The 16,599-nt window shown below is 37.1% G+C and overlaps 1 protein-coding gene across 3 annotated transcripts in view; it reads left to right on the top strand.

Annotated features, from left to right (window-relative positions):
* The window catches only part of VCL (vinculin), a 55,753-nt gene that overhangs the window by 11,357 nt on the left and 27,797 nt on the right, over nt 1-16,599 (top strand). For all 3 annotated transcript variants that reach the window (XM_059851336.1, XM_059851338.1, XM_059851335.1), the window contains exons 2-4: nt 7,186-7,256; nt 13,307-13,457; nt 15,273-15,381. In XM_059851336.1, coding sequence (XP_059707319.1) covers nt 7,186-7,256; nt 13,307-13,457; nt 15,273-15,381 — 331 coding nt within the window. The remainder of the gene's footprint in view (nt 1-7,185; nt 7,257-13,306; nt 13,458-15,272; nt 15,382-16,599) is intronic.

Genomic DNA, 16,599 nt, shown 5'->3' with positions numbered 1-16,599 from the left:
ACTAAAGAAGCAGTTTTAGCCTATGTATTTATGTGGCCTGTAACCTTCAAGCTGCTTGCTTGTATTATCTAATTTTCCTTCATGGTTTCAAAAGAGAATTGAGTATAGCTCTAACATGAAGCTGCTACTGATAAAGTTTGTCCTGTCAAGCATGTGCACAATGCACTGCCTACAATGACAGGGCCAGACAAATCCACTGGTATAAAGAATTGTCACAGATTTCAGTATTATGCAAGCTATGCTTTCCAGTAGGGACTGCAAGGGCAGGAGTAATGCTTTTGTAATGTTTTAGTTAGGTGAACATAGAGAAATAAAATGTAATGTATATTAGTCCAAAACATTGCTTTAAAGTAGGGTGGCTTCAGCAGTGATTTGGGTGGCAGTAAGTTTTAACAGCTGAATGCTGGCTGTACTTTTACAGCCAGCTAAGAGTAAATTCTACTCTAGATACATGCAAAATAATAATTGTTGTGAAAGACGTTAGGTCTATAGAATGAATTAAATGCTAAAAAATTCTCAATAGAATCAGTGACAACTAGGAATTGCATTACACTAATCTTATTGGTTATGTCATCCCTTAGTAAAAGACTTGGCACTGATAAGGTTTGCTTCTATGCCATAATTTATAAGCTTTATAACTTTCTGGATGCTTCTACTTGACTTAACACTTGAAATGCTGGGAGGACAGCATACATCTGAGTTACTGGGGCATGATGGAGATCCTCGTCCACCAACATGAAACGTGCAGGTATTAGCATATAGTCAAAGATGGGGTAAATCTACCAACAGAGTAATGGTGTTTGGTTTCTTGTTTTTCAGACAAGCATCTGAATAATGAGAAAACTTACGTTCAATATCATGTTATCTTTTAGTACAGTTCTAATATGTGTATACACATGCAGCAGGATTTATATCAAGAGGTGCTCTGAAATTCTTTACCACAGATGTGAGTACATGGAAATGAACTGGAAGAGCTTTTGGAGTCTGCAGTGCTGTTTGGTATGTGGTGTTGTCTTTAGATTTTCTTATAAAGGTAGCTGTTTGCAGCTCTCAATCTCATTTCTAGACTACAGTTGCTGTATCTTATTTTTCCTGGTGAGTTTTGTAAATGCCCAAGGGTTAGAGAATACTTACATGAATTATGTTATTTAACTGAAGTAGAGTTATAATGTCCTAAAGTAATTTTAATTTGAAGTACTGGTTTAGAAAAAGAAACTCTTCATTTCATAAAGGAACTAATTTCCAAATTATAATAGTTCTGTTAAATATATCACATAATCAGTATGTGTTTACTTAACTTCTGTGAAGTTAATCCTGTAATTAGCCAAACCATCCGGGCCTCAGCTCTGTACTGGTAACAGAGTTAGTAGGTACTAGCAGCATGAAGAATCTTTTGGTATCCAAATGATATTGCTTTCTATTTTCCATATGATTATTGTTTCATAGTTCTGTATTTTACGTGGACAGTAGGATTTCCTTAGCCTTAAGCCAGTTAAATTTTTCTTAATCATCAATGAAGACAGGTCAGTTTGCTGCTGCTGAGGACCAGATGGCTGGTGTGTTCTAATTTGCTTGTCAGATGACTTTGGAATTGTACCCTGCTATGGGTGGAATGCAATCTGCAGGGCAATCACTAGAAGACCAGGAGTCAGGATGCAGCTTCCATGCTGGCTGAAAGGACAAGGGGATAGGCTCTGATTCACCAGTCTCTTAAATGTTGGGCCTGTCTTGCTGCTGGGATATGTGCATTGTTCATTTGGTGTAAACTAAAAGCAGGAGGAGAATTTAGCTGCACATTTCTTTGGACTTCTTTCCATCTCTAATTATATAGGGCTGTTCACCTACAGAGAAGTAGACAACTCTAAAGCTTCTTAAACCAGTGGTAAACTCACTGATTGCAAGTGACAGATCAATCCCATTTATAATTCAAAGCAAGATGAGTAGAATGATGAAGAGATTGGAAACTTGCTTTTTTAAAGGCTTCTGAGAGCCCTTGAAGGAAAAACAGAAGTTTGTGTTTAAAAAAAATATTTGTAGCTTAGGACTCACTTTTTCAGGTGTATTAACTGAGAAGGATGAGATTGTGGGGAGTGACCTGCAAACCTGTTCACTTTGATTTTTCTAAAAACACTTTGACATTGCTTGACTTTTCTGTTCAGAGTTTGCAAAAGTCCTGTCTTTACTGGAAGCTGGTTCTATATAATAATTTTTGAGTGACTTGTAAGTTCAGATGAGACAAAGTAATTTCTTGGTGTACCCCTAAGCTGTTTGACTTGTGTCTGACAAGGCTTGGTGCTAGGGTGCTATGCCAGGATGTACACAATCCTATTTTGACTGATTTACCACATGGATTATGGCAACTAGGGGTTAGGGCATGATAAACATTCACTCCAACACCTGTATTTCTAAAAGAGCTGAGTGAGATTGAAGGAAAAACCAACAACTGGGTCTTCTTGACAATGTTCATAATAGCAGTGTGGGTTGCAATCAAAATCCTGACTGATAAGAACGAAGGTAAACAGCCAAGTCCTGTTTTGCTTCTCTTCCCTGCCAGAGCTTCTCCAAAAAACTTTTCATGTAATTGGGCTCTGATGACTGGTTTCGCAAAAGGAAAACTGAACTTGGAAAGTACTTGGAGCCCTTGCCACTTCTGAAGCCACTGAGATAAACTGGTCTCTGAATCAGTGTGGGATAAAGGGCCTCCTTTCTAGGCCTTCAGTGGACAAACCTTGTCCAAGGAGTGAACCCTGAAAGGTATAGGATTCACAACTGGATATCATAAATTTCAGTTATCATTTTCCTTACGTTGTCTTGTGTGAGTAAGACCCCTCAGTATGGAACCTGAAATAAAAATTCTTTCATGAGGATTTATTTCTCTCTGCCCATGTTGTATTTTTCAGTCCAGACTGAAATATATGTCATCTGTGCCAGCAAGGAGTTAGCATAAATTTGGTTTAACTTTGCCTTGCTTCTAGCTCAACTTGATTCTTTGTTCCTAGTCATGATATCTAGGTCAGTTTTACTTTAAGATGCAGGATGTGTGGTAAAGTACTGGTTAATTCTATTTTGAGATGGATTCTAGATGTGGCTGTGCAATGTAGAGACTGTTGTCACTGTAGAATTAAAGCAAATACTTAATTTTATTTTTTCAGGATAGACATCTAAAGAAATTTGTGAAGAAGTTTCAGGAAACTTGATAGGACTGAACTGGTGAATAAAAATTTTTTTATTTGAGATTTAATGCTCCTACTATTGTGTCACAGTCCTTCCTGAGAGCAAGACATGGATGAATGCATAAACCAGGGAGTGGAATTTTATTGAGTTGTCCTCTGGTAATGCTGCTTTTGCAGCATACAGACTTATATCACTTTGTGTGGCACTTGGGTTTGTCAAGCAAAATTGCTACTGCAGCTTATTTCTTGGGGGAGCCATGGGGGTAACAGCCAGGGCTGTTCTGTGTTCACTGGGTAATGGTGAAGGAAGATTTTAAGGCTCCTTGCTAAAATGACAAATGTTTTAAATTAAGCTTCTGGAACATTGCAAGAACTAATTCTTCTAAGGTCATCTTCCCTTTTAACAGAGGAAATCATATAAGCTGTGAGGAAAATGTCTCTTCCAGCATTTGGCAAGTTGCCAAACTAGTATTGTCAACAATGGCATTCAGAGGAATCTTTGTTTAAAAAAATAAATTAAATGACCCCTAAACAATAAACTTTGGACTCCCATCTTAATTATTTTTGTGTTTTATTTCATGTGATATGTGCAGTTTTTACTTTCAAACTGCAGAAGTAAAAAGAGCTAGATATTACTGGGTGTGCTTGTCTGTGTAAACAAACGCTCAGAATTACAGAAGATGAAGTTATTTCTCTTTCTCACTGAGCAGCTGTTGTTTGCTATATCTAGCAGGCTAAGAAGGTAGGCAAGGGACCTTGTCTTATTTTTCCTGTAGTAGAAACAGATATGACAAAAAATTGCAAAATTGCTTATAAGGAAGAAACTTGGTCAGAAACCTTTTCTTTGTTTTCCACGAAGAAAATTCTCCACATCAGAAAGCCTGAAGCATACTGGTTTTGTACTAATCAGTGGCAAATAGGACTTGCAGGAGACTGACAAACAAAGTTAAAAGCAGGAGCAGGAAATCTCAATCTCTTCCTCCTGCTTATAGCTACATTCCTAGAAAGCTTTTCAGTGGCTATATATGCCCTCTGACTTTTGTGTGTCCCGTTTCCTCTAAATTTCTTGACTTGTCTGCCTCTTGCTCCCTGCTCCAAAAAACAGGGAACAAGAAGGAAAGTAGCTCATTCTTTATTCAACTGATTTGTCTGTAATCTCCAAAGAGTTTGGAAATTACATGGGGTAGAAGTTGTAACTAGGAAACTGTCTTGGTCAGGTTTGCTTGAGAGCTTCCCTTACTCTGTAATATGCAGCGTTGAAATTATGGTTATTTTAGTGTGTTAGTCAGATCAGTTTCTTTGGAACCATGAGTAAGTGCCACTCCACCACTGTGTAATAGCAGAAGCTCCTGTATCAGTCTGTCACTTCCCAGTAAGTTAAGGAAAGATCATCTTAGGAGGTAAGACTGTCCAAAACCCAAACAGGATTCCTGTAGTTTTTTCTACATGTGTACTGTTGGCTAGAAATAAAATGTGTTTCTCAGATGATTGTTTTATATTAGCATGAAGCTGGACAAGCTACCTGTCTGAAATAAGGAATGTAGATACTACATTTTCAAGGAAAAATAAAAATCCTTGTTTTCTTGGTACTGGACTGTGCAGAGGATGGTGGTTAACCTTGTGTTACACTGCAATGTGTCCAAAATTTGCTTAGGCCATGTCAAGTTCAATCTGAAGAAACAGGATCTTGTGAAAACTAAGTAGGAAACAAAGCAACAGAAACCCCTAACCACAAAGCTAGGAGGGCAAACCCACTAAACTTTTTTGAGGTTGTATATTTTTACGCATTAATATGTCTTTATGTTTTGAGACTTTTCTTGTTAAATGTTATGTGGAGTACATTTGTTTTTATGTGCCATTTCTATATCTTGGCAACGACTGCAAAGAGCAATAAAGGGAAAGGTTAAATGACAGCTATGCAAACAAGGTTTTATATTTAAACAAGTTCAGGAGTACATTCTGTGTTGGTACTTAAAACAAGGTTGAAAGTCCTTTTTACTAGAAAGGTAGTGGACCTTTTTAATTGATGCATCACTGAAGCTCCTTGAAATCTTGTGTGCCTTCTGTGGTATACAGTGCTGAGGATATGGATGGACTTGGAAGAGAAATGTCATTGGAGTTTAGGACAGGTTTTTTTGAGGATTAAAATCTCCGCAGAAAACCCCCAAACAACAGAAGACGAGTTGACTCTTATCCTGTATGTTACTTCTATTTGAAGACTAAAGATAGCTATATAGCTACTTTGCTAGCTATAGCAAAAAAGTCCATATATATGTGTGTGTGTGTGTGTGCATCTGTAGATGTATAAAGTAGATATATATTTGCCTATAAGTAGTTGATAATGCTTCTTTGAATCCTAAGCCTAAATCTATCCTTTTATAGAAGAGACTCACCCTTTCTAGATTGAGTGATTAAATGCTTTTTGCATAGTCTAATACCTGGCCAATATAAAATAACAATTGCTAAAATGACTGTCAACATGATGCCCCCCCCCCCCCCCCACTGTAAGCTTTATTTTTTTGCATTCTTTAAAGTTATACTTTTTCCAATATACTCAACTGTATGCAGGTTGGTACAGCTGCAGGAAAATAAACCTTGAAGGCACAGTTCTTGTAAATACAGTATTGCTCTTCATTTTCACCTGGTGAGAATCTTTTGTCTAACAGAGTCACTGAGAATTACTAAATTTGTGTTATCTTGATCATGCACGTATCTGTGCAAGCTTGTGAGAAATATAAAGAATATGTTTCCTGAGTGCAATGGAAATAATTAGAACAAAGCAAGCATACTCTCTGGTGGGTCACGAGATACATTTAGAATCATGCTCCTGAGGCATTGCTCTGAAGTTCAGTAGTCAAAGCTGTGCTAGGACAGTGCATGACTGTTGGTAAACCTGCTGTGAACACAAGAGACAGAAACCTACCATAAAATTCAAGATCATTAACTTTTTTTGTACTTTTTTAAAGTATCTGTGTGACTAATTGTGAATGAAGTACTAACAGATTTCCAAAAAAAAAAAAAGAAAAATAAGCAGGCTAGGCTCAGTCAGTGTCTTTGAAGCAAATAAAATACTCAGGCCAATGGACTTCTGTGAAGTTCCTCTGAAAAGGAGCAGACCAGGGAGACAGTTTTTGGCAAGCAGCAAAAATTTGCAAGGAAACAGTGGTTCTGGAAGGCTATACAGCCCTAGAATTGGCAAGTGCTGTGCATACTGACACACTGCATCTTCTGTCCAAACCCAGTGAATCTTTAAGCACCAGCTGATCAGGGATTTTCAGGGCTATCTTGTCTAGCTTGAGCAGGTCTGGCAGCTCTTAACACAAAGTGGTGTCTGGTTTAAAGACCTTCTGCTTTGTGATGCCTTTCTGAATAGCTTATTCAGCTGGAAAATACAGCGAACAAAGGAGCTGGAAATATTTTGTCAAGTTGGTGATCTCACAGTTCAGAGAGTCAGCTACCAATTATAAAGACTTCTATTGTGTAACACAAGAGCTAGTGTATAGAAAGCTCCAGATCTTACTCTCTTTCTTTATTGGCTTCTGCATAATTATTTTTTGCCTAAAGAATAGTGTGGATGTGGAGTGCATTCTCAGTAATTAACTCCATTTTTCTAATAGACTAAGTTGCTAGCAAAAGGGGGGTAAATTTTTTTATCTTTGAATTTGATTTTTGACTCTGGAGACTACGACAGAGGGAAACCTTCTGAGATTAAAGTTTTACAACTAAGTGCAGGGAAAAAATAGTGTTGTTGTTGTGGAGAGAAGGAAGAGGGAGAAGTGTATTGGTGTGTCCTCATTTAATTTAGTAGAGATTTTAATAGGAAACAACTTATGATTCCTAAAGCATTAAGTTAACCACACTATATAGTGATCTCAAAGGTAGCAACAGGAACCTGGTGAAAGGAGCTGTCATTAGTACAAAGCATTTTTTTTTTTGTTGCTTTGCTATTTGCTTTTATCTGGCCTTGACACTGAAATTTTGATTTTTAAGTATGTCTTTTTTTCTCCTGCAGGTTGGAAAAGAGACCGTGCAGACAACAGAAGACCAGATCTTGAAAAGGGATATGCCGCCAGCATTTATCAAGTATGCTAATTTTATTGTAAATCTTGTATTGTGTGTACAGGAAACCTGCTCCAATGTCAGGAACAACCTCTTTGGCAGCAGGGATTTGTCTTGTTACATTCTGTATATATAAGTACATATATATATATGTGATATTTCTTCCTTTAAAAATAATTACAAAAGTTAATCAGGGTAACAACGGTACTTAGCTGTGTGCTCCTGTAGGTTTGCCTAAAGGGGCAGAGACAATGTGGTATCTCAATCTTTTTCTGTTTATTCGGCTGATGGGAAAATGTGATAGCATAACTGCCTGGACATCTAAGACATTTGAAGAGCAGTGACTTACTGCAGACATTGTAGTAGACAGTCTCCTTACAGCACACAGTCTTAATTCTATGTCTTGGTGTAAAGGACAACTGACTTTCGCCTTCTGTTGCCTTAAGCCTTAAAAATGATAGATCACACCTTTTTGTGGCGTTTCCAAGCTGCTTATTGCCATCTGACAGACTTCTATTGAAGTAACTTTCTTCTACTACCTATAGGAGCCTCTTTGTTAGCATTGTCCAGTGTATACAGAATTTCTGAGTATTTTACTGGTATTTCCAAACACCAAACAGGCAGATAGTCAAAAAAAGAAAGCAGCGAGACAACTAGGAAAATAATAAAAGGGAGAAGGGAGGTGATGTCTAAGGGGAAAATTTATGGTAGGCAGTGAATAAGGATTTTGTTATTGCATTGTAGGGTGACAAAATGAATTATTAAAATAATGCTTAGGACCAGGTGGTATTAGCATATGAGTTCAAGAATGAAGTAGTTGAATTATTAGTGAAGTAGTCTGTCACTTGAGACCACCAGTATGTCAATCAAAGGGATGCTACAGCCTGAGAAACTTTCTAAGGAAATCTGGGGAACAGAAGATGTATAGGTCTAATGCACTTTTGGAATAAATGATAAGAAATTCAGTATTAGAGAACAGAGAGACCTCACCTATATATAGTGTGCTTTGGGTGAATTGACAGTGTTTCTGTGGAGGGAAATGCTGCCTTATAAATCTATTGGTATTCTTAAAAATATTGCCAACAGGGGAAAGGGTAGTGCAGGTAGAGTATACACTGATTTCCAAACTTGGCAGGGTCTAGAGGCTTTTAAGAAGGTGAAGTAGCTGTAGGGTAGTTAGAAAAATTTTTGTATGAAAAGAAAATTGTAAGTGGAAGAAAATATTATATGGTTTACCCTGACAATGGCAGGAGGAAATCAGTAGGACTGTGGAGCTCTTGGTTGGGATTGTGCTTTTCACCATGTTAATAAATGTTCTGGAGACCAGGGTGACTTGTGAGGCAAAAGTACTTAGTGAAAAGTACAAGTCTTATGCAGGGCAGAGAGGTTAATGGATGACTCTGGGAAATTACAGTACCTTATTAATTGAAGTGACTTAAAGTTAACTGTGGATTAAATTACTTTTAAATATCTGCAATGATGCATGCTTGGGGGAGCAGAAGGTCTGATAGGATGATTGAACTGACCATTACCAACAGTGAGCAAAGTCTCTGAGCTGTTGTACATTGGTGAGAGCATCCATACCTGTTCATAATGTAAAAGTAAATAAACATTGGGCTTGTCATCAAAGAATGAGAGATAAAAATGTCACAATATATTTCTGTTCTGCAGCTTGAATACTGCATGGCCTGGTAGTCACACTATTTCAAAAGGTTGTAGTAGGACTGGAAAAGCTCATAGAAAGGCTTGGAGAACAAAGGCATAGAATTACTTCTGTATAAGGCAAAGCTGAGTAGACTGAAACACTTCAGCCTGGTAAAAGTGACAGAGGGGATTGAGGCCCTGACAGTGTCTAAGGAAGTAGGAGTTGCATGGAGAAGGTGAAAACTTGTGTTTTTTCGGTGTAGAACTTGATGGGGGAATTGCTTTAAGGTAGCAGTTTGTAAGCCAACAGTAGGGAGAGATTCTTTGTACAGCTAGCTTTGTACTGTTAAAACTCTTTATGTGGGCTGGGAGGTTAAAAGCTAAGGACTTAGAGGGATCCATTGTGGGTCATCAAATCCACAAACTGCAGGATGTCCCAAGAACTGAAAATAGTTGAAGGATGGGAGAGTGCCTAGAGGAAGTATGATAAATGCTTATCCTGCTTTTAACCTTCCTTAGGCTTTTACTTGCAGCTACTATTGGAGACAGGATGCTGAGCTAAATGGGCCTTTGATACAATCCACTGCAGTATTTATCATGCTGTGTGCCTGGTGTGTGGTCTTGTGTGGCTGTAGGGAGGTTCGATTTTTTGAGGGGAGTGTTTATTTCATGAAAGGAGATCAAAGCTTTTTTCTTACTTCTTGATGATTTGTATGCAAACATCTAATTTTGATTGTGCTCATTTTCTAGGATGTGTAGAATTTTTAGTTAATTTCCAGCTTTTTCATACAGATAAGTAAAGGATTAAGGAAAAGAGATTTTTTAAATTGCTATACTGTATTAAGCCTTTGATCAAAATGTAGCAAATTGCGCAAGACTTGAATAATTAAATTGCTGTAGAAATGTGACACAAGTACTGCTGAATAGTGCCACTTTATGCTGGGTGCAAGAACCTTTTCTGCAGCAATTCATGATTGCATGAGCTGTGATATAATGTAAAATGGGAACCAAAGCTATCTGTCAGAGTAATGAACTCACTCCACAAAGTACTTACTATCCTAGATGTAGTAACATGAGTTAGGAATGTTCAATGGTGTTTATGAATGATAACATGTTCCATTTGTGGGTTTTTGTTAATATGGAGTTTATATCAAAATGAATTAGTAGAAGTTAACAGTTTCTTGTTAACATGGAGAGTGTATTGTCCTGGGTATCTTGGTTGTGGGGGACAAATGATAGTCACAGGTGAGGTACAAAGGGAGCCTTATCTTTTACTCTGTAAAGGGCAGAATTTAGATGCAAGAATTGAAACAGATGAGAGTCTTTTTTAAATTTTGTTTTCCTGAGAGGGAGTTTTTGTTTCTAAAGCATTAGTTCAGGAATTGGCATTCCTTTTTAAGGGAGTGCTCTGGCACAATTTGTACTGGTGTATGGATGATGGGTAAGAAGCAGTACACATGTGCTAGCACTGCATTCCCTGTTTGTATTTCCTCCATTCAAAAGCATCACTAGTCCTGGAGGATGGAGATATCAGTTTACTATTTTGAAAGACTTCATACAGGTATTGAGGTTTCTTAATAAATATATATTATGGTAATCTGTAAAGCTTTTTCAGTAGGAGTGTGATTGAGCAGCAAAATAACTTGCTGGCTGCTGAAAAGCTATCATTCATCACTTCACTTGCTACTGACATAAACCACATTGGAACTATTGACTTAGAGCTAAAAAATGCTGAGTTCTTTATCCTAATTGTCTTAATCACCAGGGAGTATAAGTAATGCATATAGGTTACATCAGATGTTTTGCAATGTGCTCCTATTACTTGTTAAGCTTCTCTTATAAAGAAGTCAAGAACTGCAGTCTCTAGGCAAAGAATAGGGTTACACTATTTGTTTACACTGATAATAAAAATTTGTTTAACTTTAATGCACAAGCTCATTTAACAAATCAAGCAATAATGCTATTCCATGTTAATGTTATTTTGGTAGCCGAGCTGTAGCTGCAGTGCTGGTATCTGTATTAACAAATTATTGTTCATATAAAAGATTTGATTTTTACTTTCTATTTCTAGAACTGCAAGTAATCTAAACTGTAGTGGTTAAACTCGAAAACAACCTCGGGGAAAAGCAGAGGTCAATCCTAAACTAAAAACTAAAATGATAGTTTAGCATAGGCTACTTTTTTTCCCTCATGTTTTGTAAGGAATACATTTAACAGCAATGAAATGGATTGACTACGCAAAGTAGTATGGTTAGAAATATTGTGACCAGTGTCTTCCCCATAAAGAATTTGGCTGGTGTTAAGATAGCTTTATTGTAATCACACCTCAAAAATAAATACACTTTTTTTATTAAAATAGGCTGTTGGGTTTTTTCATGTTGCAATATAATACAGAGATTAGCAACTTCACTGTAGCAATGAAGTTCTATTCAAAACTTCTGAACATGTTTGATTTTTATGATAGAACAAGTGGTTCATTGCATTTTTAGGGGCTTTGGTCATTTGTGTTGTTGTTTTCGTTGGTTGGGTTTTTTTCATGGAAGTAAATGAATCCTAATCTTTTGCTCCCTAGCATGTGTGCTTTGCAGGGGATGAAATGTGTCTGATTTTCAAACACCAGTATGATTTTCTTGTACACAGCTTACACTCCTGAAGCATTTTAAGTGCATTGGGAAGTTTATACAAAATAGGCATTATACTATTGAAATTCACATTTACCTTTAAGAGGTTCAACCCTAAAAACTGTAAAAGAAAACTTTGACTCTTTAGAAACGCTATTTTTATTAATTATGGTGGCTTCTGGTGTAATACACATTTATGTTAATTCTTGTCTTAACAAATGAAAAAGGCAGCCTTGAGATAATTATCAGTATTAAACAGACAACCATGAAATTAAACTGTAGGAAATTAAGTATTTCTGAGCCTATAGCTCTAAGCTGCTGAATAGGTGATTTGTTTAATCCCTTTCTCGGCAGAGTTGAAAAGAATAAATATGAGAAGCAGGCATGGAAATCTAATTTAGTGAAGTCAGTTGACTTTGATAACACAACTAAGTGCATTGCATAGTGATGAGCAGACCATTTCCACTTTCTGCCTTGAAATCCTTTGACACTTTCTTGCTCAGTTAGGAACCTCTGCCATCTGATACACTGAGCAGATGTCTCCCAAGAAGAGCTGGTTATGATAATGCAGCTGGTCCAATGTGATCTATTCTAGGGAGCTATTAGCTGAAAACTTTACTTTCTGGACAAAAGTGTGTTTTCCTGTAATGGGTGTCTTATTTCTACTTGTTAAATCTAACCATTAAGTTGTAATATTTGTGTTAGCAAAGAACATGGCGGGGGGGAATGGGTTAACTATAACTTTCCAAAAGTACTTTAATGAGTATGACAAAAGAGTGTGCCCAAGTGGTCAGTAGAAAATGGGCTCTGTGACAAGCATGCAGAAGTGGTCATAAGAGGTAGCATTGCTGTAGTAAAAGAGTTTTATATTTGTTGCAATGTCATGTTATTGAATAAGCACATGGCATTCACATGCACAGAGCATTATGTATTACACTACAGTTAAATGAAATGGGAGACAGTGGAGCAAAGTGCAGTCATGAGCAGCATAGCTAACATGACAGGGAAGTCTGAATTTTTTATTCTCCAGAGGTGTCACAAAGTAATTACAAGAGAACAAAATCAAAATGTTTTCAGTCTTCCAATTTTTGATAGTTTAAAATTGTTACATTAAATAATTTGATGGAACCTAATTTCAGAGCTTACTTTCTTATTGTAAGTACCTTTTGTGTTACTGTAGGTACATACTGTTAATACCTTGCAAAATCCTTCTGCTTTTGTGTCTGGAATTGCAAGCTGCATTTGATCATTGTACATTACCACTGCATTTTGTGGTTATATAAAATGCTCTTTCTATGAGTGTTAACATTCTGAAGACCTAGACTACAGCTTCAATGACCAGAGCACAGTGTATTTCTTAAACTTTGTTATTTTGTCCTCATGTGTTGCTGTCATTTAATATTTGTTAATATGCCTATACAAGGCTAAGAGTTAACAGTTACTTTGATTGTGAAGTCCTAAAACAATCATGGTTTTGTTCCCTGCCCTTGTCATGAAGAATGTAAGGTATTTTGCTGGCTTGGGAGCTCTCCTTAATGACACTGTACTATGTGCTCTGTAAGGGGTACTTCAAACCTTCCCTATGTGGGAAGGTTGTGTGACTTCTGAAAAACTGGGTTGTATGGTTGCTGGTGACTTTTTGTTAGAAAAAATACAGTAAACCCTCTTGCCTTTTATACCATAAAGGTGTAGAATGATCCTTTTGTTGTGCTTCAAATGGTAAAGTTAAAAATAAATCCAATGTTGTCTCAAGCCTGTTGTCATACAGACAGAAGCCAATCAGCAAGTGTTGTCTGCTGCTTTCCACAGAGTGGAGAACGCCTGCACCAAACTCGTGCGGGCAGCCCAGATGCTGCAGGCAGATCCTTACTCAGTACCAGCTCGTGACTATCTCATTGATGGATCAAGAGGAATCCTTTCTGGAACATCAGACTTGCTCCTGACATTTGATGAAGCAGAGGTAGGAATCCCAGCCCAACTGACATAAGTGCTTGCACAACAGTGTTATTAATTCAAATGTCCCCCTAACTAAAGTAGCTAAACCAAACTATTAAATAGATTAATGAGGTTTTGACTGTTTCAGTTTGATTTGAAACATATTTTGCGTTCCTTTCTGTCAGAAGGAGCTTGACTTGTTGCTCTGTTTTGTTAGGAGCATTTTTGCATGACACAATGTTTAGGTGCTGCCTGTGATTATTGCTCAAGAAGGCCAGATCTCATCAGCTGTCTGATACCTTCCTGATGCTTTTCTGTATTCCCTTCACCTTACCCATTACTGATCCTTATATTTGCTGTATCCCTTCATTGAAAAGCCCTAGGCCCCTTTCTAACATGTTTGTCTGGCTCAATAGCTCTGGCAATTTAATTGGCCTTGGGGCATGAGGTAATACAAATTTGGACTGTCTGGCTCGTCAGGCATCAGAAGATGTATTCTGATAAATCTAACAGTTGCTATGTTTTGGCTGTTGCACTAGCCGGAAACTGACTCAGAAGTGCTGTTTGTCCATCCTCATAGTTTCAAGGAAATGTAAATGTGTCATGTTGGAATTTTTTTTTTTGGTTACAAATCATAGTTTTGATGCTATTTCTGGGGGTGTAGAGTCTTGCTTATTTCTGAATAAGAAAGATCATGCTGTTAGAAATGCTGATGTCAGTCCTAATTCTGCTACAATTTGTTAACCTATGGAATTGTGTTGCTCTTCTTGCTGTAATGTAACATGGTATCCTTGTCTCATTTAACAATGGTATCCTTGTCTCATTTAACAATCTCATGACAATGTTAGCATGTTCCTCTGAAATGGTTTTTAATAGAAGTGCTATGGGGCTTTCAAGGAAGTTAATAGCTTTTAATCTCTCTTTCTAGTGTTTAGGAAATGAATTGACTTTTGTGAAGTTAATGCTTTGTGGGACTCACCTGACAACTCCTTGGTAATGAAAAGAAAGCCATTTGTCAGGAATGATTGATTTTTCACAAGTACTTAAGTCAGCACGTGTCTGTCCTATGTTTCAATATAAAGTAACGGTTTGGACAAACTGAAATGAGTTTCAGAGGAACCTTTGGTCTTTCTAGGTGCTAAACACTGCATGTGGTTGATACAAATTAAATGTCAATTAACTTGTTCTTCCATAATAATTGTATGTAGTGATGTCAGAAGTAGTGTGGTTCAGAGTTTAGAATATTTACTGACAGAACTGTTTGGGAATCAAATGTAGACTGAAAAAAGTTAAGCTGAGGCAGAGGTCCAGAGGTAAATGAAATACAGCCTTCACAGATTTTTCTGCAAAGTTTAAGATGTTGGATCTATCTTCCCTGCTGGAATGCTGGGTAATGCTTTATCCATATGTAGAGCTGTATGGTAAATGATACTTCCTCTGAAAGCCTGAAGTCTGCTTTCTATGTAGCTTTGCTTTTTGATTTAAGTTAAATTTTTTATTGATGAAATTGCAATGAAAAGCTTCAAGCATGACAGCATAACCAGATGAAGCTCTTTCTAACCCATTTTCTCAATGTTATCCTTCATATATCATACAAAGTGAAAATATTGGAAGTAGGATTTTGCATTTCTGAGTAGTGGAAAGCTGATTAAATATCGGCTTGCCACTATAGCACTTGACTAATGGAATTTGGGTAACTTATTCAGGATCTCAGACCTTTATAATTGCCCATTTGTCCTATTAGCAAATGCTATAGCTAAACTGTTCTAATAACAGAGTTGCATTTCTAATTCAAGTGTAACAGCTTTAGCTAAGAAATAATGGGATGTTTCTCTCTTAGGTCCGTAAAATCATCCGTGTCTGCAAAGGAATATTGGAATATTTGACTGTGGCAGAAGTGGTAGAGACAATGGAGGATCTGGTGACTTACACGAAGAATTTGGGGCCAGGTTTGATTTGCTCCAGTCTTTCATAAATATATTAAGTATTGTCTTTCCTACTACATTGTTCTCCTGCCTGCATCTTCCTCACCCAAGTTTTGAACACTGGGACAATGGTAAAGCAGTTGCTTTGGAAGTTTATTTTGGGTTGAATGACTCTGTTTCACAGTCTCTTTTAAGAATGCAGATGTTGATAAATGAGATGTGCACGTGAATGATAAGTACTGTACTTTTCCTATACTATGAAGGAAGTAAGCATGCATTAGTAAGGATAAAAAAAAAAAGAAAGAGCTGTTTAACTAAGCACTCACAGATATAAAATCCATTAAGCTGATAAAATGTCTGCACTGGCTGAGATAGTTAGGCCCAGTAGGAATTTCTTGGAATAGTATATGCTACATGTCATATGTTAACATCTTAATGAGGTTGCAGAAAAAGCTGTCTTGAAGTATGATACAAAAGCCCAGCTGTTATGGAAATTCTCTGTTTGCTCTTTGATGCTCCTTCTCTACTTGTGACTTCATTGTGTTAACTCACACTTTGAGTGGTGGAAGTGATTGGTAAGTGAGGAGCTGCTGTCTCTATCTCTTTATTGCTCTAGAGGAAGCCTACCATTAATCTATGTCATCTGCTAGTTCAAATGATTTAGCTTCAGCACAAAATAGCTAAAGTATTTAACAAATGCATTCTGTAAAATTAAGATGGGGTGGTGGTAGTGTAGGAAGATGTTGGAATTAAAATTACACTGAACTAAAGAATGCTTACATAAAACCAGCAGGAATCTAGTTAGCACTTTATATTTATAAATACTTGTGTAATGTGGCTAGGTGATAAATTAAATGACTAAGAGCTGCCATGGCACAGACCATGTTTGTAGATTATCCTGTTTTTATTTAACATGTGTATACTTGACCTTGTTTCTAGATGTGGAAAAACTTTCAAGTTCCATATGGAGGTATAGTGTTCTCTAAACTTTTATTTCCCATCAGAAATTACCTTCAATTAAATAGTTTTTGCCTCATTTTGAAGAGGAAAAGATAAAACAAAAGGGCAATCTTCTCTTTCCTTGAAACTTTTTCTTTGGCTCGGTATATACACTTTCAGTTTCTCTGTGGTTATTGTCTTACATATCTTTAAAATGGAAGTTTCCCCTAAATTCAGTCTGCTCTGTTGGGCTCAGTTAGAAGCATTTGGGTTTTCATTTCACTGAACCTCTCATACATAATT

The sequence above is a fragment of the Haemorhous mexicanus genome, chromosome 7, assembly GCF_027477595.1.
Source record: "Haemorhous mexicanus isolate bHaeMex1 chromosome 7, bHaeMex1.pri, whole genome shotgun sequence".
Lineage (NCBI taxonomy): Eukaryota > Metazoa > Chordata > Aves > Passeriformes > Fringillidae > Haemorhous > Haemorhous mexicanus.
This window is presented reverse-complemented; position numbering and strand designations above follow the sequence as displayed.